The 26,118-nt window shown below is 41.3% G+C and overlaps 1 protein-coding gene across 1 annotated transcript in view; it reads right to left on the reverse strand.

The window, feature by feature from the left end:
- Nucleotides 1-25,486, reverse strand: part of ubl3a (ubiquitin-like 3a) — a 38,397-nt gene extending 12,911 nt beyond the window's left edge. The window contains exon 1 of the mRNA XM_074610012.1: nucleotides 24,785-25,486. Coding sequence (XP_074466113.1) covers nucleotides 24,785-24,817 — 33 coding nt within the window. The 5' untranslated portion in view covers nucleotides 24,818-25,486. The remainder of the gene's footprint in view (nucleotides 1-24,784) is intronic.
- Nucleotides 25,487-26,118: the final 632 nt, after the last annotated feature.

Consider the following 26,118-nt stretch of genomic DNA (forward strand, 5'->3'; position numbering starts at 1 on the left):
TTAAACTAAGTGTTGTCGATCCCAAATCAAGACAGATTCAGCAACTGCATGGCTTATTTCTCGCATAAAATGTTTTCAGAAACACATTTCGGTGAACTAGTTTCGTGATATACGAGAAGAAAGTTTCCAAACGAGCTGGTTCCGGTTTGAAAGCTGGGAGCAGCAGCCCATGAGCAAAGAACATTATATTGATAATCTTTGCCATGAGGGAAAGCGTTCGTCCAATCCGGTGTCAAGTACCTTGTGTCGCGTGGCAGCCCATCAAGCGTCCGATCCAAGCGAGGCGATCACTCGTGCAGGTTAGTGGCACCGCTGACACGCCACCCGGAAAACGTAAACAAAGGACTGTTCCTGCCTTTTCATTTTGAAAGAGCAACGGCTAATGAGGAAAACTCCAACACTCGGCCGACCAATCGTGTAACTTCATCACTGCGGTCCAGCCAATAAAAACAGAGAAGGTTCGATTGAAGTTACAAAGCAAGTTTGAAAGAGCTTCAGAAAGTCGAAGAAAGATATTTGTCTTATTCCAGAGGATACCAAGAAATGTATGACTTCAATCTTCACTTTAGAAACTTGTTGGTGAGGCTTTGTCCAAGCTTTTGTACCGATTGTAATTTCTTTATGTGCTGTCAAATCATACTACATGCACTTTTCATGCATGCCAGTTATTTGAATTTTGATTTAATATAAAGCAAAGTTAGGATGAGTTCGTAGGCTGTCCAAATATAGCTTTGATGTCAAGGCACATGACCACATGTGTTAAGCACAAACATCTGCGTCACTGTAGCCAGCTAAGGGATGCAACAGACCTTTTCACTGCAGTAAAGTTCTAGAAATAAACTGGAGGACCTTGACCCAGCTGAAGTTTGTTTATTATTAACTTCACCATCTTTATAGGGCACTTATCTATAATGGCGTGTGTCATGGTTTGTTTTGACCTGCTTAACCAACCGCTTGTATTACACAACACGCACCATATGCAAAACATGAGGGATCTGCTGTTTCCATGAAGCACAAAGGTTGAAGAGAGAACATTTAATGAATATATAAATAATATGTATGTATATGGTAAATGGTAAATGGACTTGGACTTATATAGCGCTTTTCTAGTCTTCCGACCACTCAAAGCGCTTTACACTACATGTCAGTATTCACCCATTCACACACACATTCATTCATACACTGATGGCAGAGGCTACTAAGGTGCCAACTTTGCCCATCAGGATTTAATCTAAATACTTATTCACACACCGATGGCTATGCCTCCGGGAGCAATTTGGGGTTAAGTGTCTTGCTCAAGGACACATCGACATGTGACCCGGAGCAGCCGGGGATCGAACCACCGACCTTCCGATTGGTGGACAACCTGCTCTACCCTCTGAGCCACAGCCGCCCGTATACTGTATATAGACCAACAAACTGACAGAAAGCAGCAGAGTGAGAATATTTCCAACAGGTGCCTGACTGAGAGGAAGAAAAGCTCCTGTTCTTGAAACAAATTGTCTTTTTTTTTTGCTGTTAGAGAAGCAAAAAGAAAGATCTAGTCAGGCAATGTGACTGGTTAGGATTTATTCAAATTGCCGATTAGGCGTACAGTCATGCTCTGCTGGTTGCCATGCCAACACTTGTAGTAACCAGGAGGCTAGTTAGTCATCGGTGTTGTTTTGTCCTGTTCTGTCTTTATGCATGTACATTACTTTAGTGTGATTACAGGCACTTTGGTATTTTTGTTAAGGCTTAAGGAGAGACATCCCAGGCAAAGACATCGTTTTTCATGCACTGGTCAATTTTGAGACTATTTTGCTTCCATAACTTGTCTTCTTTCAGACTATTGGAAAGAAAACTCCCAAAATACACATTTAGGTGTTTATTTTATTACACTTTGTCGGTAGATTTCTCCTATATTCACCAAAAAGTGGCATTAAAACATTTCAGAAAACACAAAAAATAACTGTCTTAATGACGTAATCAAGTGGGGAAGTTTCACGGTGATATCTATTAGTGTTTTGCAAAATGTATGGAATTTTACAATACATATCTTTAAAAACCCTATGCTCAAAATTAGTTTTTTTCTCACTCTGAGCCAGAAATCTCCCCTTCAGTAGCACTTACATACACCAAACTTTCCTGTTTTCAAAATGAAATAAAAATGTTGAACCTGGCTTTATCCAATGTTCAGATTTCTGTTCTGAAAATGTGTGTAAAATTAGCACTTAATTCATAAGACAATGCCTCATTTGCATATTTAAATACAACATTTCCGAAAATATAATAATAAATTGAATTAAGGCTTAATGTAAGTAATCCACTGGAGAAGTTTCATGGTGATGGGTGTCTCCCCTTAAGGAGCGTCTTTAAGTTGTCATTACAATACTAATGACCATGTTCTATGTATATGTAATATAATATGCACATTTGTGGCGGAACAGATTTGTTTTCGGTCATGCTTCAGTGCGATTAAGATTAAACATTTCTAACCCGATCAGCTACAGTAACTTACCAGCGGGCAATAACACATGAGGAAAACACTATCAATAGTAGAGTTTCCTCACAGACGTGAGCATTTTATCACTTGTCAGGGAGAATAATGCACGTTACTCTGATGTCCTTGTAGACTCAAAGCCGGAGGTTAAATGTGACACACGCACGATACTTACTGTGCTTTTCTTCTATCTCTTAAATCAGCTAAAGTCGATTCATCCAAAGTTCTTGCAACATCAATCCAGAGATGATTTAACAACCATTTCAGCCAGAGCAGATTGTCCTTGCTCATATCTTTCTCCGTGACAGTAAATTCAACTGATTTGATGGATTCCACAGCCAAAAACCACGACGATAGAAAACCAGAAAGATAGTTTGTTTTAAGTACTTGATATCACATGTTGTACTTTTGTAGAGATTTCCTCATTCTCTCTCAAACCGTGCGTGTGTTTTTAGTCGATCATTGCTCTGATTATTGCACAAAAATGAACAGTGTTTGCTTAAAGGCGAGCCGGGCTCACACACTGTGATACACTGCTCAGCAAAGCATTCACAGACTTCCTGTTTTGGCAACAGACACGACCAATCAGCATGAAAAAGCACTACAAACACAAGAGTTGCATTAATATTTCAATCTACATCAAACTCATGTCTTCATATCAGATCATTCATACAAATGCAAACACTGTTTTCACTTTTCACACATATCTTTATAGATTTGTACATTTCACAGTTCCCTTTTTACAACTCTGCTGAAGCTTCTGCTTTTGCCTCTACATGGCGGAAGCGGAAATGTCAGCTTTAATTTGATAGTGATAGAGTTTCATCATGTGTCTAACAAGCAAACAACTGGTCTTTTCTTAAACAGCAGACAGTATGCTGTGTTTTTTTTGTGTCTGATGCAAAATGCAAATGACCCGAGGCTAGTGTGACTGCTGCATTCATTCAGGCACAGCAGCCATGCCTGAATAATCACTAGAGTACAATAATATGGCCATATCTCTAGACATCACACTAAAAGCAATCATCTGACTCTACTACAGTATAACCACTTTTTATCTTCAGAGGCTGCGGGGTGAGGCGCTGGAATTCAAGAAATCCAGATAGCAAAACCTGTCGCACAAAAGCCATAATGATAATTATAATAATACAGGATGAGGCTGGGGGAACATCCTTTAAGTTGTCATTACAATATAGCACCAAATAGCAGACATGAAACTAGCGACATTCAGACGTTAAGTCAACTTAGGTGCGGTGAAAAAACGCTTATAATGGCTGAGAAAACCCTGATTTTCATAAATTGTATACACATTTCATCCATACAAAATTCCACGATATTCCGCGTTTTACAGGTGATTAAATTTTTATCATCGGATTACACGATTGCGTCCATGTTTTCCGTGAAATCCTAGGGCCCTATACAACAAACATGACTCCATATGAATGATAACGTTGCTCCGTGACTGCTGGATGTGTAAATGAGCAGCTGTTTGCTAATACGTTTCCTATATGATATGTCAGTGTTTTGTGTTCACATCTTGTTTCTGCTGCCCCCAAGTGGCAAAAACAAAATCAGCTATTACAGGTTTAACGTCAAAAAACATAATAATGAGCTTGTAATATTTAGTTGGGAAGCCACACACATGCCACATCCTGCTGGCCTGGGATCAGTCCCTGTTTGTGTATAAAGTGAGCAGCCTGCTTCGCTGGACATAAAAAACAAAACCTTCTTCCTGTTGGACACTATTAAGGCCATGAATCATTAAAGAGGATCTACTGTAAGAGAGAGATTGTAAAGGCCAACACCACAGGCCCTTTATCAGATGCACTTTCTGGTGCCTCATGCTAACTTCCTGTGGCAGAGGCGGCTAATGGCTACATTATAGCTCTCTTAGTGTTGTTAAATTAAGGTTTCTTTCCTTCATTATAGCAGCAAACATCCTGTGGCAGTTTAATTGCAAAGAAATGCTCCACTTACGGCTCCTCTGCAAACACTAAAAATACATATCTATGTTATACTCATTAGGGAAAACTCATTATTTGACGTTGAGGATTTTTGTATTTTGAATGTCTTCTTTTTTAGACTCTGACCCTCAAAGCGTTGCTTCTACGTATGAACATCATTATCCCACTGCTGCAGTTTAAACTCCGGGGTTTGGGATCCAGAAGAAAATGAGCGACTAAATTCCCTTCTCCCTTTCCTTGCTCTCAGAACTATCACTCATTACAACAGTTGCCCCCATCATACCTCATATCTCTCTCCAAGCCCTTATACTGTCATTCAAAAGAGACCCATCCTTTGATATGCGGACGTCCTCATCACAAACCATGCAACCACTCTGCTCCTCTTTTCCCCCTCCATCTCCTTCCTGTCACCAAGCATGATAGGCAGTTTCCTGCGCTCCAGCCGGCACCGCACCTGACAGCTCCCTGTCCTCTCTCTCTCTTCATCGCTCCCTTCTCCCCCGTTTACAAACAGATAACCCTTTAATCCATCAGCTGCTTCTCCTCTCTCCAGAAACAGGTAGAGCTCCCTTTCATGCTGTCATCTCCCCTTCCCGGTGTCTTCTCTGAAAAAACTCGTCTCGCTTAACTCGTGCACATGCCCAGGGCTGCATTCCTCTCTCCTGACAGACGCCAAGGTAGGTGCCTTTGATCACACGTCCCTCCTATCGCTTCCTCTCTGTGATCAGAGCTTTCACAAAGAGGGTTGACGCATTGGTTTACTTTACATGGCTGCTTCCTGCCTCTCCCTCAACTCTACGTCTTCACATTTCAGAAAATGGCTGTTCAACACCTCGGGGGACAAATGAATTAACATGCTAAATGTGAGCCAAAACTGTAGTACTCTACTGTACATTACCCTACTGGCAACCAACACACCGATGGGACACTGTGTGTGTGGAAGGTGTGATGAAGATGGTGCAAGAGCTGATGGAGCGTATCACACGCTGCAGTGTTAGATAGCTACTGTAGGGCTGTGGTCACCCAAAGAAAATCTTTTGTCGACTGAAATTCTACCTTTACTCTTCAATGAATCGTTTAGCCGATTGGGAAAAGATCTAGAGATCTGCATGTTACCTCTAGAGTAACTAGATCAGCCACAGTTCACTCTACCGGAGCTAAGCCGGAATGAATTATGAAAATTAAAAAAAGCTATTTGCAGCATATACAATTATGGTAACAATTCATATTACAGGTCCACAAATTTAATGGTAATTCGGTGATAATTAGTAAGTAACCCATTTGAAATTTCTTTGGAAAATGTACTTTATTATAAACATTATAGCGCGGCGTGGGCTCAGTCTTGGAGCAGCTTCAGCTACAGAGCTGTCCAGACAGAGTGCTCTCTTTCGGACAATATCAACCAACCAACAAGAAGAAGTCGGCCCTATATTTGCACAAAAGCATGTCCTCCTCATTTGCCCATATTTCATTTTCACTTCCCTTTTTCACAGCAAAAAACAGAACTACAAGAAAACCATGCAATTTACATATCAACCAGTTATGTAGGCATTACAGGGCAGAGTAGAGCGCTGGTCTGCTCAATAGACACTGGATAAACTCTCAGTGTTATTTCTAACTATCATTGCTAATTCTATTCTATTCTATGTGAGTTTAAGCTAGTCTTTCTGTCAGTTGTTGTTGTTGGAAACAGCCCTTTGAGTTAGATGATACGATTGATACCACTGTCTACCTAGCATAAGGATATAACATGTTAATTAATGAGCTTTAGAGGTATTGATAAATGTGTTTTTTAACTTTTATAAAGAGCCTGTTTCTAGTCTTTATGCTAAGCGGCTGCTGGCTGCAGCTTTAGTGTCTAGATATGAGAGTGATGTTGATCTCATCTAACTCTCGGCAAGAAAGTGAATTGAATTAAAGCGTATTCCAAATTGTCAAACCATTCCTTTAACATCAAACGTAGATTTAGATTCTGAAACAGTGTCAGTGGATTCATTAATAAATCATTAAAAAACACAATGTTAATCCTGTTTTAGGCCAATTAAACAGGCTTAACTGTTAGGTGTGGCGTTATGAACATCTGAGTAGTCTCAGTTCTCAGACAATTGAGGTCACAACAATCTTCCACACCACAACTTCCTCATTTTGCTGTGAACTACTAAACACAGACATGCTAAGTGATGCATGTGCACACATTTCAATGCTTTCATGTTTGCACCTGGAGAGAGAACAACACAAATAGTGCATGATACAATCTCTGACGTATTTTGTACAGTTTGTACAGTTATGCATCCATCTAAACTGTATACTGGTCTTAATATTCTTTCTTTAGTATTTATTATGTGTTCCTGTTTCCCCTCTTAAGGCCCGTTCACATGCCGCGTCTAGAACACGTGGAAAACGCCAGCCGTGCTGCTTTCATCCTTTTATCCAAGGTGCTTCGGAGGTTGCGTTACTATCGCCCCTGCCGTTACTAAGCAACCAAAACCTGCGTGCTGCAATGACGATGATGAACTTGCAGGTCAGTTTGGCTGACCTTTCAACCGAACGTTGTGCCGTCCTTGGGCAGAGAGGGTGAAGCCAGTAAAAGAGTCCATGGGACAGATGTAAAGCTCTGGGTAGCCGTGCATTAAGATGATTTACTTCTCCTCCATATATTTACCATAGACTGATATTTACGGTAAAAAGAAAAGATATCTGCTGGCTGTGATTGGTTGTTCCTCGTCACATGACATACGGTGCGCACTGCAGAGTTTCAGAAGTTGCACTATTTTTATCTCAGGGTGCAACCATCACGCCCTGAAAAATAGGCGCTTGAGAACGCTTGTGCACCGCGACGATGTCACTCTTGCATTTGAGCATCTACATTGACAATGATGGATTTGAGAGCGCAAAAAAACTCATCATGTGAACGTCCCCTTAAGCATCTTTTAAGCATTTTTTTATGAATGGAAATCAGAAAGCACAGCAAAGTAGGAATTTCATTGTACCGTGCAACTTGTTTCTCTGCGCAAATTACAATAAAGCTGTTGACTTTATTGTTGCAAGTTTGCAATATCAACTTAAAAGGTGATGATATGTAAACGTAGTATTCACAACTTGTTTCAGCTGGCCCCACGTGGGCAAAAAACTAAATTGCTGGTTTAAGTCCTTTTCTTTGGCATCCATAACGTCTGCAAACGTCATAACCAAATTTGTAGACAAAAGTACAGCCCACCTTCACCACAGACATGTGCCTACTGCTCTTCTTTACAGCAACAACATGTGGTGTATTATATGTGAAGCTTGAAAACACAAACACAGTATCCCCGGGTGGTCTAAAAACTATCCACAGGTACAGTATGAGGCCGCACACCATTAGCCACCATTCACCAAGACACACACAAACACATGTTGCCATCTTGACTCTTTCCTTTGCCTGTAAGGTGAACATCTTAAGCTTTTCCACATCTTTACAGAGTCAACACGAAGAGCAAAGCCACTTTATAAACGAACAGAGAAAAAGATGGAAACATGGTTAAGTGAGAAAGAAAGTCACTGAGCAGAAAAAGATGACGGTTTCACTTGAATATGTCCACTGATAGCCCCCTCCCCACATCAGAGCTCAGCTAGAGGGAGGCTCCGCTGTCCTCATCTCATCAGGGAGAACAAAACTCCAATAAATAGTTTCAGAGAGAGAGAGGAAACACAAAACAGCCCAAGACAGAGTGACATGAAAAGAGTGACCAACAGACAGAGAGATTTAACAGTTTAGAGGAGAAAAAAAGACAGCAGAGATTTGCAGAGTCCTGTATCACTCACACATCACCTCCAAAGTGCTGATGCTGTACAGACGCCATTATAGTGATGACGAGGTCTGATGCTATAGGAGGAGAGAGGAAACGCTGACACTTTAGGAGGCGAGCCCGTGGGACTGAGGGAGGAAGTGAGAGAGTGAACTCACGGAGGATTCAAAGAAGGAACAACGAAGGTCAGAGAGAGGCGGCGAGAGGAGGAAGCGTGAATGCGACTGAATGAACGACATTTTTTACGTTTTACATTCACACACACATTTGCTCGTATGAACAAAACACAAACATTTTGCGAGCACACTCAAAATGCCTGCTGGGGGGGACGGGGCTGCTGAGGCTCTGCTTTTGAAGCTGTGGGCCGAGACGTGAAATTGCTCTTGTACGCTTCAATCGATTCTCCTCTCATCCCTCCGTCAGCGTCTAGACTGTCTGTCCCTCTCTCCTTTCCCAGCGTTTCAACACTGATAATCCAACATTCACACCTATTTTATGCAATGATTGGCAAGCTGTGGAGGTGAGAAAGTAAGCTGCTGTTTTTATTCTTTACAATTATTTCACTTCTCGTGTGTAGAAACACTATGAATGTAAAAATGTGTGCTTTTATATCCCCAGATATTAACAGCATCTCGTTTCTTCCCCTCTCTGTGACGGCACTACTACTTTCCTAGCACGTCTTCTTAACTCATTTTTCTCCTGACATCCAAGCCAGATTTTCAGTTTGGAACACGTTTAACAGCACAATGCAGCGTTACATGATGTCCTCTGTATCAAAAATGTACCCTGCTGTAATTCATGAGCACGATGAACAGTTACGTCAGGTCTAAGTGGCAAATGGAGGTACAACTGATTGTTGGCTGGGAAGCAGAGAGAAATGAGGAAATGCATTACTGTCATAGAGGAGTAAAAAAAACAGAAAATATTCACATTTAAGAAGCTGAAATCAGAGAATTTTGACGTTTTTCTGTTTCTTAAAAAATTACTCAAACCGATTATCAAAATAGTAGACGATTAATTTCATAGTTGACAAATTATCGACTAATCGTTGCAGCTCTAAAAAACACAATAAAATACTTAACAGGAAAGGGGGAGAGAGAAGGGACGACATGGAGCTAAGGGCCGCAAGTTGGGTTCAAACCCAGGTCGCTGGGCTAGCATAGGATTTTGTTTTGTCTGCATTTTGGTGCAGTTCTGTTCACCAAAATAGACATTATTTGTTCAGCACCCTCGTCTTTATTCTGTCTGTTCAAGTTCTGGAAGGAAAAAAAAGCCAGACACAAACCCAAAGGCCAACATGTCGGCATGCTGCTGGTGTGAAGGGACCACACAGAGGGTTGATGATCCCTGATGAAGGCTGTGATTAAAGGACCTCCTGTCCTTTACTTCCTCCGTCCTACCATTTGCTCTGCAGCAGCCCTGTCTGCTCCCTCCTCCTCCTCCTCCTCTCACTCTCCCTCACTTCCATCACAGGTTGTCTCACCAATGTGACTTCCTCCCCCAGTGTTTTCTTGACCCTCCTGTTATGTGAAAGCCCTGGAGTAAAGTAAAGCATCCCCATGCTGTTCTCCCCCTACCAAGGGAACTACATACAGTACTACTCCCCAACCCCCCTCCGTCCTCTTTCCTAGGTGGTCTCCCCAGCGGTGTAGCTGATGCCTTGCAGTCAGGATTGTTGTTTCTAAGCCCGCTTCCCTGCTTTTCATGTGTGCATCTAACATCATTTTTTTCTTTACACATTCATTAATTGTATGCATTTTTACATTCACTTCTGGCTCCCATGAAATTTAAAAAATAATCATGATTAGTAATGAACCAAAATCGATTGACAGAAAACAATTCTGATAGTTGATTAGTCGGTTTCAGACATTTATTAAAATCACTCACTGGTTCCAGCTTCTAAAATGTGTTGCTTTACTGTTTTATAAAATTTTATATTGAATATATTTGAGATTTGGACTGTTGGTCGGACCAAATGAGCAATCTGGAGATGTCACCGTGTGCTCTGGGAAATGTTGATGGACGTTTTTCATTGTCATCAGATTTATCAACAAATGAGATTAATCATGAGTTGCAGCTCTAAAAACAACAGACATTTGCTGGCTTTCCTCTCTGTCTACGCAGGTGTTTAATGTTAAAGGTTTCGATGGAGACAGATAAATGCAACTCAGCCCAGTAACATATTTTCAATCATCAATCGTCTGTCATGATCCTGTGTATAATACTGCTGCTGGCAGGTTAGAATTTAGTGTTGTGTTTTCAGCCTGAAATGAAGGACTGTGAGTTGAGAAAGCCTCTCAAGACAAAATCCATTATTTCAAAGTGAATGGTTGGCCGGTAAACCCAATTCTGTATCTCAACTCCTGACAAGTTGTTGTTTTTTTGCAGATGGTTTTTCCACCCCGTTGACGAAGCGCAGCACATTGCTGCACACATTGTGGTTCCAAAACTCATTCCCTTCCTATTACTATCTTTGTCCCGTTCCTCAGAATACTATAAAGGCTAAGCAGCTCTACATTTAAAGGAGAAACTGATGTAACGTGTGAGAGAGAGAGAGAGAGAGAACGGAGAGTAGAGAGGAGGAATGGCTGGGAGACAGCCGTTACATCCACAACACTGCATTTTCTTTTTCTCCCCCAGAAAAGAGCACTGCCCTGCAGTCACAACTCACGTGATGTCATATGTGTGTGGCAGAGAAAATGTGCGTCTACATGTGAATGTGTGTGTGTGTGACACATAGATAGAGACTGCTGGCAAGCTAAAATGCCCTCTGTGCTGGAATTTACCAGATGGCACTGGACAGAAACAACCAGGGGTATTATTACCACACACCCACACATGCACATTATGGCTGCACCATTATGGCCAAAATGATAATCCCGATTATTCGATCAATATTGAGATCACGAATATTTATTATCACGACTATTGATTGATTTTTAGGGACTAAATATTTGTATTGCACTTTCAAATTTAAATAAACAGAGTGCTGCTTTCACTTCCATGTTGTGCTACTTTTCTGCTAATGTACATATCTTTGCATCAAAATAAGACTTAAAATAAGGTTCTTCCTCACCTGAATTCAGTGCACTTTAGTTTTGATGGGCAAAACGAGATATACAGTATATTACTCTTCTACTCGGGACTGCAGCCGCAACATTCGGGAACGTTTTTCACAGGCTGCAGAGGCAAAAGTGAAGCGAAAACATCTGGATCGCCCCATGGTGGCTGGCTGTCAGTTTAGGAATATCACAGTCGATCAGGTTTATTTAATACTATAAGGACCCTTTTGAGGTTGTTTGGGATGTTGTTGGTATAGAGAGGCGAAGTCCCACTCCTTCCCGTGGACCACTATGGGACCCACAAGAGAGACAAATATTTTTTTTTGATCCGGTTTGAATTGCGCCATGAATCACACATATGATGTTTGTCAATTTAAAAGTCAAGAAATGTCAAGAAAGTCGCAGTTTGTTGTAAAACTGTTGAAGTATAAGACTGTGAAAATACGTAATTAGAAAAGACGACACACCCAAAAGTGACGCAAGTGACGTAACAGGTCTCGTTCTTTCTCTTCCCGGTTGATAAAAAGAGCAGGAGTTCGCTGGATAAAACACATCAGGTAAGATATCATTTCATTAGTGCGTGGAACATAGCGAAGTTAGCCAGCCGGCTAGTGTTTGGGACGTACATAGAACGAGACGAGAGATGTAGTTCACCGAGCGGTTTCACACAAAACTAAATTGTACTACGACAAACTGCCGCTTTCTTGACTTGCAAAATTATGTTTTAATATGCCTCAATAATTAGCAGAGTTAAATCAACAGAGAATCCACTAACAAGCCCAAAGGATGCCCTGGTTCTACATTCACATTTAAGTAAAAAATAATGTGAAATTAATTGAATAAATGATCACAACAGACACAAACATAGCGTGCGACTGTCCGTGTTTTACAGTATGTAAGATATTCATCTAAAGAGGTTTCCTTTCTTCCTTTTTTTCATTGTTGTCTGGTTAGAGATCTGAGCCACTGCTTATGATCATGTTGTGCGTAACAGGAAAAAAAAAGACAGCCTCAGTGGGGAGACAGTGGAGGCAACAGCTTACACAAGCAACAACAGGAAGGAACGGGGCAGCGAGGGCGAGGAGGAGGTGGAGGAGGGTGGCGCCTGGGGACCCAATCAAGATCTTTGACAAACATTGTTACACCCCAAGGCAAAAAAAATGACTACAGATGACATAATCAGCCACGGGGTGCTGTTAAGGGGGAAGTTGTGCTGCCTGTTGCGTGACCATAATTAAGATGTTTACAGCCATGATAGATGGTATAATAAAGAATTTACTCCTCATATATCCACCCGAGTTCACAACAAAAGTGCATGCAGAGGTGTAGCTGAAAGGTTAAAACCACTTTGAGAATGAATGGCTTCACAGATATGAGCCCTGTTTATTCAACACTGTGACATTTAGATTAAACATTAAACAGGATTACAGTACCTGCCATCTCTGGGCTGTAATGGTTGCCTTTAACCACACTGTACTATGAACTGTAACTGTAGCAAGATCGGCTGACTGAGCTGTTCTGTGCCGAGCTAAATGGAAGCCAGCCAAACTTACGTGCCGGCCATATTCACACACAAACATCCAAGCTTTAAAACCAGCTCGCCTAGAATACCGATTTAAGAGCTGTTTCGCTGGTATGTTTAGCCAAATGGCACAGAGAAACCACTTCACAAAAAATGTGTAATTAAACTAAAAAGTAGGTCGATATCTGTGTGAGTCAAAGTTCTGCTGCTTCCCTAAAGGTAAACCAATTCTTCCTCATTACAAGAAACTGAGAACAAAAAAGTAGTTGAAAAGCCCTCACTCATTCTAGTGCAAGGTCCATTGCTTCATTACTGCTAGCTCACACACACACACACATGAAAAATACACACATGAAACACAACCCCTGCTGGGATCATTAGAGATATTCATAGTCGGAGTGCTCCATAGCATCCAACATGCAATGACAAATTTGTGCAAGACAGCATGAAGGCCAAATATACCCTCTCTCCATTCTCGCTTTTTCTCTCTATCATTCATTCACACACACACACACACACCCTCCTTCCTGTCTCTGGCTGTCTCCTCTATCTTTAACTCTTCTCTGACTTTAACACTGACATATTTCTCTCTGTGGATGTCTGTGTGAATATCATAAAATCGAAAAAAAGATGCTTCCGTCTCCCTATTGTTTCCTCTGACATCACGTCATCCCATTTCCTACCAATTGTCTTTCACTCTAGCCATTACAGCTCAAGTTCAAATATGCCCGCAGTACACAAACAATGCACTGTTACACCCTGATCAACATTTTAACATGGCAATCTTTCAGCGTTAAGATCAGAATCACTATCCAGTGTACAATAAATACACAGGAGTCTGTAAGTTTAGTGCAAGGACACCAAAAACTAGTGCATTTACACTTAAGAGAAAAGGATTTTAAGTGGTTGAGACAGACAAAAGGTTTAGATATAACAACAATATGGCAAATTAGCAGGATTATTAGTGCCATTATAACATATAATTGTGTTTTACTGAGGAATCAGGTTTTGACCTGTCGTTTTGGCATGGAGGACGGCTCTGAATATTACAATACCCATGAATTTTGATACTTGATTCATCATTTCATTCATTTATCAAGCAAAAACTGCCAAACATTGTCTGGCTCCTGCTCCTATAATTCAATCATTCCCTGCTTTTCGCTTGTTTTATAATGCCCGCCGGGCCTAAGTTGACTCCCCGCCAGGCCTAACCATCAGGGAATTATGTATTGTAAGGATGTTTCTTTAAACTGAAATGTGTTACCAAAGTAACTAACTCCTTTTTAAGGTAAAACTTGTGCGTAGGTTGTGTGATTAACTTAAGAGAGTTGAGACAGAGAGAGCGAGGGAGCGAGGGAGCGTGTGTGTGTGTGTGTGTGTGTGTGTGTGTGTGTGTGTGTGTGTGTGTGTGTGTGTGTGACGGACTGGAGGCGAGTACGGCAGTAACGTTGTAGTTGTGTACGTCGCAGTGCAGTGTGTGTACAGTTTAGGCTGCCGGTGAATAAACGCTACAACCCCTCAAGACACAAGCCATGTTCCTGTGTCTTGCTTGTCACAGTCTGTTTACTGTTTAAGCGCTATTCTCACTCCGTGGCTTAGCAGGGGATTTGTCCGTGTTTTCGTCTTACAAGTTTAACTTTAACTTTAACAGTGTGTTTTTAGTTTGTGAAAGTTAATTATAACCTTTTTGGTTGGCTGAAAACATCTTATTCAGTGTTCAGTTAGCTCCCGCCTCTCGTGTTACTTCTGGCTGCAAAAGACCAACATGGCGACGGCCAAATACCGAGATGGCGACGGCCAAAATGCTGAACTCGAGGTTTCAAAACGGCAGTCCACAAACCAATGGGTGACATCACGGTGACTACGTCCACTTCTTATATACAGTCTATGGTTGCAGCCCCTATAAGCTATGATAACATGAAGACAGTCAAATATACCATATTACCGAGTTGCGTTCAAGTACAAAAGCTTGTTGGACCATTTACATTTTGAAAGCATATGAAAGTAATTCTCTAATTGACAACCCCAGCAGAGTAAAAGTTTGGGTTAAAGGCATATGTGTGAGGACTGGAGGCCAGCTGATCCTGTCAATGAGGCTTGACCTTTGGATGACTGCTCCGTGGCTAAGGTCTGCCCTGTCTGGGACTCGAACAGTCCCATCACGGACCCCCTAATTCCCTCAGTATGTATTGTCTGTCTGACCGCGTTGGCACAGGACGTTCGAATATCGGGACAGATTTAAGCACTGATTTAGAAATTGCAGCCTGTCCCAAAAATGTATCAGGAAGAAGGACAGTTGATTCTTGCTAGCTAGCTGCTCCGACGCACACACACACACACACACACACACACACAAACAGTCTGTGCTGGCAAAGGCAAAGCTTTAATATAAATGTCCCCTCAGCTGGAAATTGTTTCCAGCGCAGCTGAAAGGCTCCTTTTATTGAGCTAGTCAAACACTACCCCTCCCCATCCCTTATTTCTCCTACACACACACACACTCTATTTCTACTCAACATTTAGACTCGCAGAGAAATACAGTGTGTGTGTTTTTTCACTTGAGAGCTTTTGTTTTACATTTATTTAAATTACATGTAGGAAAATGACAGCTTATGGAAAGTCCTCCTCCTGTAACGTCCCTTGAATGACAATAAGACTGTATCAAGATGCCTGAGTTTGTCAATGAAATGAATGCCCAGTGTAAAACTGAAATCAATACAGTGCATGCACTGAGAACATTGATTGAGCACGTTATTTATGCAGGATTTCCATTAGAAGCTTATTATCTCAAAAGGAACACATATAGAAACTCCCAGTCTCCATTAATGAGTCACATTAGTTCACATTACCGATTGGCCAAAAATGTCTGAGTAGAATATTTAATGAGGCGAAGATGCCGCTTCACACAACTGCCTCATGCTGATATGAGAAATTATACAAATGAGCAAACGGTTTTCCACACTGTTGCTTTTAGTGAATGAGATCTTTATAAAGTAAAGTCCAGTAAAATTAGCTTTTGTTGGGCTGTTCATTTTTCTCTCTGCGTGTCACCCTACGACACTTTCTCAACTCAAGTTCCTCTTCCTCCTTTCAGTTTCTCAATTCAGCCAGCCCACAGCATGCTATGAATCTCATTTCTTTAGTATCAGGAACTCATCTTCTGCTTTTTCTGTTAACCAAAAGGTTGTTGTTTTGCTCATTTGGTTTAACTTGAGGAGGAGTTTACATTTTACATTTACACAGAAACAAAACTTGGTGGATTTTTTTAAAGCAAAAAGACAATTGACCAATCCTAAATCCTGCCCCCCTTAGTTACTGTTGCTAGGTTAGACAAGCTTGACAAAAATAAAAAATACTTCACCATACTTGGGGCGATAGGAAGCAGAGATAATATAAATAAAGGGACGAAATCAGACGAAATCAAGCAGATTCACCAGAAACTCCCCGGTGGGAGCCAACACCGACACCTGCTGAAGACCCAGGCCGTATTGCTGGGCCCACTGGACGGAAGGGAGGCACGGGAGAACCAGAACCAGGATGGCGTGGGGCTGACTGTCAGACCCTGCTGCAGTAAAATGAGGTTTTCTAAAGGGACTCTGGTGCTCGGAAACACTACCGCTTTTGTCCACAGGGACCGCCAAAATCAACACGAATAATGAAAGTTCCTTGTAGTAACTGTGACTATATACAATGTAAAGTGTTCCTGCCATTATGGGGAAGGCTTTCAACACAATTTTCAGAAAATATAATTGAACAGATCAATGAATGAATCCAATCTGAAACAAATAAACAAAAAGTCAGAGAATTTCCCTGACTTTTTGGTGGCTATTCAGATAAGGGACTAAATGGCACAGTGCCAATATACGCCATTACATGCAAACAATGTCCTTTAAACGCAGCTGTAGTTTGTGCTGTTCTCTGGAGCCAAAGTGAACCGTAGTGGGTGTTACTTTACTGGCAAAGCCGACAGCAAACACGTCACACTTAACAGGAAGAACAGGTTGTGCTTTAGCTGGTTTCTCCATGCAAATGTGTGCATGCAACAAAATACACCCTCACAACATACTTGAAAAGTGGCTGCGGGCGTACAGAGTCTAGTTAGGACTCTGTCGTGTTAGTGCTCGCACTCACACCCACTCATTTATGTCATGCTCTGACTCTGACTTTTTAACACTTGGCGTAAAAGCTTAAGAGTGTCCTCACTTTACTTCTGTCCTGAGGTGTACTGAAGAGAGCTGTTTTGCAAGTGCTCAATGCCTAGGAAGTAGGTAATTAGCACTGTGAATTTGGTGTACATTACGTCGCTATTTTTTGCTCCTACGATATTAATGTTCAAGGACATGAAGACATGGCAGCATACAAGTGAAAACAAGTGCCTATTCATTGTCAAGAGAGATCAGCACCAGAATCAATAGTGTAGATCAGAAGTTTACTCTTGAACCGGGACCCCGGGAGCCCCCTAAACAGTGAAGTAGTTCAACACATTCCTCAGCCTGAGCAGAGCCATACCTGCCAAAACTGACTGCTGAAAAGAGAGAGGGATTTTCCAGCAGAATAAGCCCTTATCCCAACACGCACACACTGACTTTTTTCTTTCTTTCTTAGAAACCCTCTGGGTTACTCACAGAACTATTCAGTCTTCTAGCTGAGCTGATCAGAAATACAAACCAACAACAAAGGAGATAGGGTCCCACTTTCAAGCCTGCTGAGTGAAATCTAATATCTAGCTTCATCCTGCAGATTTAATCTGGGCGGTTATTAAAGTTTGCTTTGTGAAATGTGTCTCTAGTCGAAATTATGATATGTTGAGTTAATGTCTGGGAGTGTGTGCGGAAGCCTGCAGACTATTAAGGGAAACATGAATTTTGGGTACAGGAGTGCAAAAGCAACCAGGTCAGGCTACACAGTGTAGTAGCCTAGCTCTACTATGATTACATTTTTTGGGCCGATTCAGCATTTTGAATCGGTGGCGGAACCCGTTGGTGAGAGAGAAATCACTCTGATTGGCTGCTCAGCTTAAGCGAATCAGTGCACGAGAAGAGAAACAGAAGTGAGGAAAACAAGCCAGAGAGTAAAGCCAAAAAGAAAAACACAAAAGTCTCTTCTCATTTTTCATCATCCTCTCATCTGATCATTCCAATACACGGATATTTTCACAACGACATGGCCATATGGAATGAAGCTAAGTGGTGAGTGAGAGTGCTGTGAAAATGGTCAGCAAACGCTGCTTTATTTCATGTACGTATCATAACGGCTTGTATATCCACCGTCCTCTGTCTTCTGGTTTCCCTTTTTGAATGACGAATATGGACTACTGCTAGCTGCTGGTATGAAGAGTTATTTCATCTCACGCAGGCGCAGGACGTACGTGGTAGTTGGCCGTTGGCTGTAGTCTTTTCTGTGTGTTCGAGTGCAATTTTTTGGCCAAGGCGACACAACAGGCGGCCTTCATTGCTGCTAGATCTCTGATGTCGGTTTGGTGTCTCTAGGCCTTAATACAAGTGCATGTTTATGCACTGCGCAGGTTCAGAAAATCTAAAATTCATAGCTTCCAAGTTACAAGACAGGTCATATTTATTGCCTCCTGAAACTTTTATATTTCGGACATAACAATTTTCACCACCATATGACTCCCACAGAGGGAGCATGGCGCTATAGAGCATATTATAAATAACTGATCAGCTGGAACAGACATGAAAGATTGTAGAAAAGGGAAAGCAGGAGTGTTGACAGTATGTACAGCAGGTGTCATTATTCATAGAGGACCTCACATAGGATGCACATGCAGACGCATGCCACACTGAAGAATTCACAGCAAACATACAGTTATATAAGCGATCAATGGATGAGAGGTTTCCAATAGGACTTCCTGTTGGTGTTGCAGACATGCATCAATACAATTGAATTCATTCTACAGAGGGCTGCTGGACATACACATTGACAAAATGCTATTGCTTGCTAATACCAGCAAACTGCCAATACAAATACAAAATGAGACAGCACAGACTCACGGCCAATCAAAATATGATGTTAAACAGCCATTCATTTCTCTATTACCATTAACCAACTCAGTGTACAGTAATACTATTAAGTATCCATGTCATTCATCTTAAGTAGAACAACTATTTTAGCTGCTGTATTGAATCTGTCAGCGTTTCATCTCCGAGTCATCAATTTCCCTAAATGCTTGAAATTAATATTGAAGAATCGAGCACAACTCCTGCACCTTCAGAACTGCTGTCGGAACTTTCCGTTGCACTCCGAGGCCTACATGTGACAATGTCAGAGTCGATATGTCAACTCCAGCACCCAGGCGAGATGATGTAATACTGATCCGTGACTCAGACTCGCAACACAAGGCATCGGCAACCGCACACATATTCACTGACATGCTTCATCCAACTGTCAGGATTCAATAGTGACCTTTCTCCCTCTGAACGTGTCAATCAAAGCCCCGTCAGCAGCTCCTGCCCGAGACTGAAGAGCGCCTGCGGACTCCTCTCCGTCTCCAGCTACTCGGTATCATAAGTGCTGAGCTAAGCTCGAGTGGGAAGAGGGACAGGGAGTGCTGTTTTCAGCAGCAAGGATTCCCCAACCGTTGTTCTTTCATCCGCGGGCAACACACCGCTGACCTCCGACCCTAACCTTTGACTCCTTTGTCTGTGGTTGTTTGTGGGTGTGTGTCTTTCTGTGTGTGCCCCAAGGGAACTCTTTAACAATGAACTATAAACTGCTTTCAAAGCACCAAAGTTATAATTAGCCACACACAGAGTAGCAGAGGTAACTCGCTTTTAGCCACATAATGATACAGTAGGGCTGTCAACAAATATTCTAAATTAGAATAGATATTTGAATTGTTCAGACCTATGTGTTTTTTTTTAGAACAAATATTCAAATGTCAATTTTGGCCATTTTTGACAGCCCAATTATACAGTAATACAAAAATGCATGATTCTGAATAGATGTTTAGTCTCACATCACTGGTTGGTCACAGCTTGTATATTATAGTATTGTTAATACAGTGAGTACAAGTGAGCAAGTGTGTGGGATGCTTTGGTTCCTTCTCAATCAATAGTTTATGATCCAACACACAATAAGTCAATAAGACCTTAAGGCGTGCTAGAAAAGTCATATAATTTCACCTGACATTTGAAGGGTTAATACGTTCTATCGTACCTCTTGGTCTGGGTGAGTATTAAGGGCTGTGATTGCCACCTCCAACACAAATTAACACATAATCACCAATGCACAAATGACAGGGTGTTTGAATACTTCCCTCTGAGTATGTATGAGTGCGTACTTGTGGTGACAGTGTTTATTTCTTCATATCTTATCAGGATCAGATGTGTGCCTGAACGCCTTTAGAAAGCACTTCCGACCAGGAGGAGAAGCCATGCTGTTCCAACTTTGGGCTTTGGCTTTATCAATGGTTCATTAATTATTTACTAATGCTTTAAGGCTGGCCTACACTAAAAAATGTGAGAGACCCCACACATAACGACATGTTATGTTCAATTTAACCGTTTTGTTCCTATGGTGTGTGGAGAGAAACGACTTGGCCAAAACAGCGCACCACACACTAACAGATTCAATTCATGAACAACAAGAGTAAGAGAGCGATCAAACATGACTTTAGTGAAACAAACATTGCGGACAACGGGCTGGAGGAATTAGCAATGTCATTTTTGCACTATTTTGTACTGAAAATTCATGAAGAAAAAAGAAAAATAAAAGGTGGAATTTAAAAAGACAGAATCAAAAAGACAAAACCTGCAAATATTCACATTTGAGAAGCTGGAACCATTTAATTTTTTGGCATTTTTACTTTGACATAATCGATTAATTGACTAAACATTAATAAAGGCGTTAGATACAACTGATAAACTCTTATGATAAAGTGGAGCCGTCATGCACTTCCCTCTGTATGTGTGTGTATGTGGATCTCCCGGTATTGTCTGCCGTGCTTGGGACGTATCGTAAGCGGTGATGTTTGAAATTCACTCTCTGCTCCGTGGGACTGTGCATTTATTCAGCGGGTCTTATCTGAAATGAGGTGCTTTATTCTTCTTCTGTACTACTCTGTCTCTCTCTCTCTCTCGTCTGCTCGTTGTTACAAAGACACATACCTGCAGTGCACCCCGGCACAATCCTTCCACATACTCACACCGGCATCCAGACCTGGCGTCCCACTGTTGCCACGGGGACCATTTCAGCCCTGTCAGCACTTCTGAGGTCTGCTTAGAGTGAGGCAATTTGCCCCCCTCCCCATCCTTCACTCTTCCTATCCCTCCACCCCTCCTGCTTTTCAGGACGGAAAAAAAATCAAAAGCTCCATTCTCAAGAGGCATGACTATTCCTCCTCCTATTCTTTCTCTCAGATTCATTCACCCACAATGTTTGGCGCTGGCAATCTCCTCTCCTCCTACTCTCACTCCCACTCTCACTCCCACTCCGCACAGCCTTTATGAGTGTGTGTGCATGCACTTGCTCCTTCCTCAGACTGAGAGTTGGGGGGGGGGGGGGGGACGAAGGGTGCATCTGCTGCTGATTTCAACCACACAGGATGAGTTAAATGCAGACAGCTGATATTCTCCCCCAAATATCCTTGGGGGACTCAAGGAGCTAGTTTGATGTATAGATTGAGCTAAGCCACAAAAGGAAGGAAGCAATCGCTCTGAAGATTATCACTTGCAGGTTTCCTGAAACGTCTTACTTAATGAGCAGGATTTGACCTTTATGCTTCTGCTGCAGGCATGTTAATAACATGAGCCTGAAGACAGCAGCTCTGGCAGGAATAAAACCCATTTAAAACAACATCTGAGAGAATGCAGTTGGAAAAATATTATTACTTTTACCGTTGAACTTTATGGCCGACACTGGCGACAAATGATGCGATAATAACGTGATACTTCCCCCTCAGGGAAATTCTCACAGCACAAGGCTGAGCTATAAAGCAGCTGGCAGGGATTCAGTGTGTTGCTTAAAGACACTTCAGCAGGGAGGCTTCAACCAGAGTCCGCTGACTGAATAATAATCTTATATTACACAAGAAAAACACTATTAGGACTGACCCATAACACTGCGACTAAAGTTCATATTAAGAAGTCTCACACATCCACACAGATGGTGATGTAACACAAGACCGTCCATGAACGTTTCTTAGAATTAGCTACTGGTTAGAAAATTAGAGATTTGACTCATGATTATGTCCACAATCCACAGCAATAAATTTGCTTAATTTGAATCTATGCGGAGGTAGAAGGAAGTTACCGCTTTTATTGTTGTAGTCAGAGTAACGTGATGTCATATCCGTTCCGTATCCGTCACCAAAATAAAACGCAGCCGGCTGCAGTGAGCCGAAATGACAATGCAGAAAATAGCAGAGGGTCTTTGTGGAAACGACCTGCACCCTCACATTTTAACCCAACGTGATAAACACTACACATTCAGTAGAGTAAAGTATTGCCAGGAAAAGCAGAGCTAGACATCATGGCTAAAACAGCATGCTAACTCTGTCATGGACAGGAAACGTTATCGCATTGCGGCAACGTGCGGTCAAGCCAGCCACCACTCGCATCTCCGTAGTCAAATCGGCAGATGCTATAACTGCAGAGCACCCATATACTGGGTGTTAAATGCATTCAAACGGCCCCGATGGAGCTAACCATGGATGTTTTAAGGGGACTGAGCAAACGAGAGAGCTAATAATGAGATTGATTGATTATATTCTCCACTAGTATAAAACATTATATGTCCCTTATAAATTAAAAATAAAATACCACTAATTTGTGAAGGAAATGTATTAATAAATAATGCCTGACAATGACCTCAGGACATCTCTGACTACATACATGCTGAAAATCAAACATTTTACTGTATTGAAAAGTCCATAGAAGTGTATGATTCAACTTTTTCCCATGGTCAAAGTGTTAAAAAAGTCAAAAATCACAATAAATCGTAAAATCGAATCACAATACTTGTAGAATCCTAATACTTAAAAATCGCACTACATATCGAATCGGCACCCTAGTGTCGTGAAAGTATAGAATCGGGAGATGACGTATCGTCCCAGCCCTAATGATTATGTCCATAATCCTGGGAAATTCCTTGTGATGCGCTATACTTAGATGCTTTAGCTTTGACTGGACCTCATATACGTCGAGGCCGGCTCACCTCTAACTTCCTCACAGTATTATCCCCAACAACATAATGGACCTGCTGTTGAGGGGATCAGCTGAACTTGGACGCAGGCAGGAGTACAGGCACAGCTGGGTTAGCTGATCTCCGCATGGAGGGGCACATTACGTGGTTTATCCTTTCTATACATAGACCTGGAATTATTCTTAGAGCCACCCACCACGCATTAGCGGCAAAGATGACAGACATAAACCTGCCAGACAGAGGGGAAGTATCACGTCTGAGACTGGGTGAACCCAACTAAACGCTTTTTATACGCCTTTTAATTTGCGGAATGGCTTACCCACGAGATGTTGACATAAATCTTTATGATGAGATGTTCATAACCCACAGTGCAGTCAGTAAGCCAGTGTAAGATAAGTCATAACAGGATAGTGTCTTGAGAGGGTCAGGGTAAGCTTATAAAGTCACCTGATGATGACCACAGACTTAAGGTCATAGTTTAGCCTCCTTTTAAAGCACCACTACATCAGTAAGTGTGACATAATGGGGTTGTAGCAGCAATGTAATTACTGACCAGCAGAAGAGCACCTAGCCTTCTCCTCAACTTACTATTGCATCCATTACTGATCACACTGTCCATTTTCCAATTACTCATTTAGTCCATACAATATTAGAAAATACTGACAGAAGCCAGTCACAATTTCCCAGAGCTCAAGCTGACATCTGGAACCCAAATGTGTTTCAATTTACAGTTATATATAACAGAGAAATCAGCAAATCCTCACATTTTAAAAGCTGGAACCAGCAAATGTTTGTAATTTTTGCTTGATAAATGACTACTCAGACTGACTACACCACTACACATCAAAATTGGCAATTCATTTTCCCAATTAACCAATTGATATATCATTTCCCCGTTCTTTAAAGAACATAAAGTCAGCATTAGTGTTTGGTCAGACCTCCATTATCATCATGAGGCAATTTAATGCAAACTTTTCAAATCCATCCGAGGATAAACAGCTTTACCAAGCAACGATAATGTGACACACAAACATTAATACGCAGTTTATGTTCGCTGTGATGGATTGCAGAACATAAAGACGTGTCGGGAGTGCGCTTATAGAGTTTCATACTACAGTATAGAGAAATCAATGGGTGGCAATTACTGCCTGGAACTATAGGAAAAATTAATCAAAAAGACCTATTTTAAAAATGGTCAGCAAAAATGTAAAGGTATACATGAGTTAAAGTTAAAGAGGTAAAACTTGCAACAGATTAAACTATACATCCTTGTGGTTTTCAAAGTTGGGTTTGTAGATTTCCAGTGAAACTTGGAAAGGAAACTGTGCCAGTTTAACTTTATTCTGATCAAGTTTTACCTCCTTAACTTTAACTCTTGTATACCTTTACATGTTTGCCAGCGATTTTTAAATACATTTTTTTAATGCATTTTTCCTATAGTTCCAGACAGCCATTGGCTCCCATTGTTTTCTCTATAGTATGAAACTCTTCTTTTATGTTTTGCCATCTATTTCATAATCAAAATGTCATACTTGGCCTATACAGCAATGTTCTCAAATCAAATTAATAAAACCAGAAGTAGCAGCCTTTAAGAACACTCTTAAACGATGCTCTTTTTTGGTCAAAACCCCTGAGGAAATAGATGGATGTAAATGGGTAAGTGTGAAATTCTCTCACCATGTCCGCTGGGGTGAAATTAATAAAACAGAAGTAGCAGCCTTTAAGAACACTCTTAAACGATGCTCTTTTTTGGTCAAAACCCTGAGGAAATAGATGGATGTAAATGGGTAAGTGTGAAATTCTCTTACCATGTCCGCTGGGGTGCTGCTGCTGCCCGTCATCGTGAAGGTTTTCCCGGTCCTCGCAGGGGTTCACACACACTCACACAACACAAGACAAGGACACTAATATCTCCTCTTTTCGTCTCTCTTGTAAGAGCTCAAACAGACGTCGTTTGTTGGGTTTTACAAGCAGCAGGAAACAAAAACACAACGTATTCCCGGTGACTTCTCTTCGCTCTCTCTCCACAGTCACAACACTGAGAGGTAGTCGAGACGTGTTACGACGCTTCTTCTTCCTCTCTTATTGCACAATCATGTCGTTGATCATTTCCACACTTAATTGGGGTAAATTTTGGAGGTGTAGTTTAATGTAAGCTGTCGACCCGAGGGCCTCCTCCGACCCTCCAACATATGAAGAATATCCTGCTTTAGAAAAGGTGCCTACGCCATGCGAAAAAAAAACAACACTGCTGGCACATCCGGACACGGATCTTTTTCCTCCTCTCTTTGGTGTGGAAAAGAACCACAAATATCCGCAAGGTTACCGGTTACCGTCCTGTTATAAACTCAAACACTTCCGACAGTTGGTAGAAAAACGCGCCACACGGTGAAAGCTGTCGGTCCTTCTCTTTAAACCGGGAGTTTGTGATGATTGTTAACGTTACCGACTGCGTCGCTGTACCTTTACGAGCCGTTCAGCTGTCATCCTGCCGCTCGGAACACTAACGACAAGCTAGGACCGGAAACAGACACGGGACTTCCGGTTATGGCTTTAGAAAATAAAACTCAGTATGCGCATTTCTTTTTACTTTTACTTTACTTATAAAAACTCACTTTTTTTAGAATTTGCTTTAGTCGTTTTACTGTTTGGGGTTTTTATGTGTTTAGTTATGGGCTTTTAGTACATTTCATTATCCTATTGTGTTTTAAATGTGTTCTGTTTTTATTGTTAAGCACTTTGTAACTATGTTTTGAAAGGTGCTATATAAATTATTATTATTATTATTATTATTATAATCCATAGTTCTGTTATAAAAGTGGGGGGACAAAAATAAAATGTTACCCCCATCCCCAGTATAAATTATATATTTTAATTATTTATAAAATATGAATGACTGAACACATAACAGTTATATGTGTGCATGTATACATCAGAGGGGGGAAATAGGGTTGCATTCATCCAACTCTGCAACCTCAAAGTTAAACAAGCAATTATTGAGAATATTCCACTGTTACATTCATCAAATGATCACATTATTTTTATCATGTTTATTTTTGTTTATAACTTATTTTGTATATTGTATTTTAGTAGAATTTCAATTTTTTATTCTTATTTTATTCTAGCGTTTATATATTCTTCT

This window comes from Sebastes fasciatus, chromosome 16 (assembly GCF_043250625.1).
Source record: "Sebastes fasciatus isolate fSebFas1 chromosome 16, fSebFas1.pri, whole genome shotgun sequence".
NCBI lineage: Eukaryota > Metazoa > Chordata > Actinopteri > Perciformes > Sebastidae > Sebastes > Sebastes fasciatus.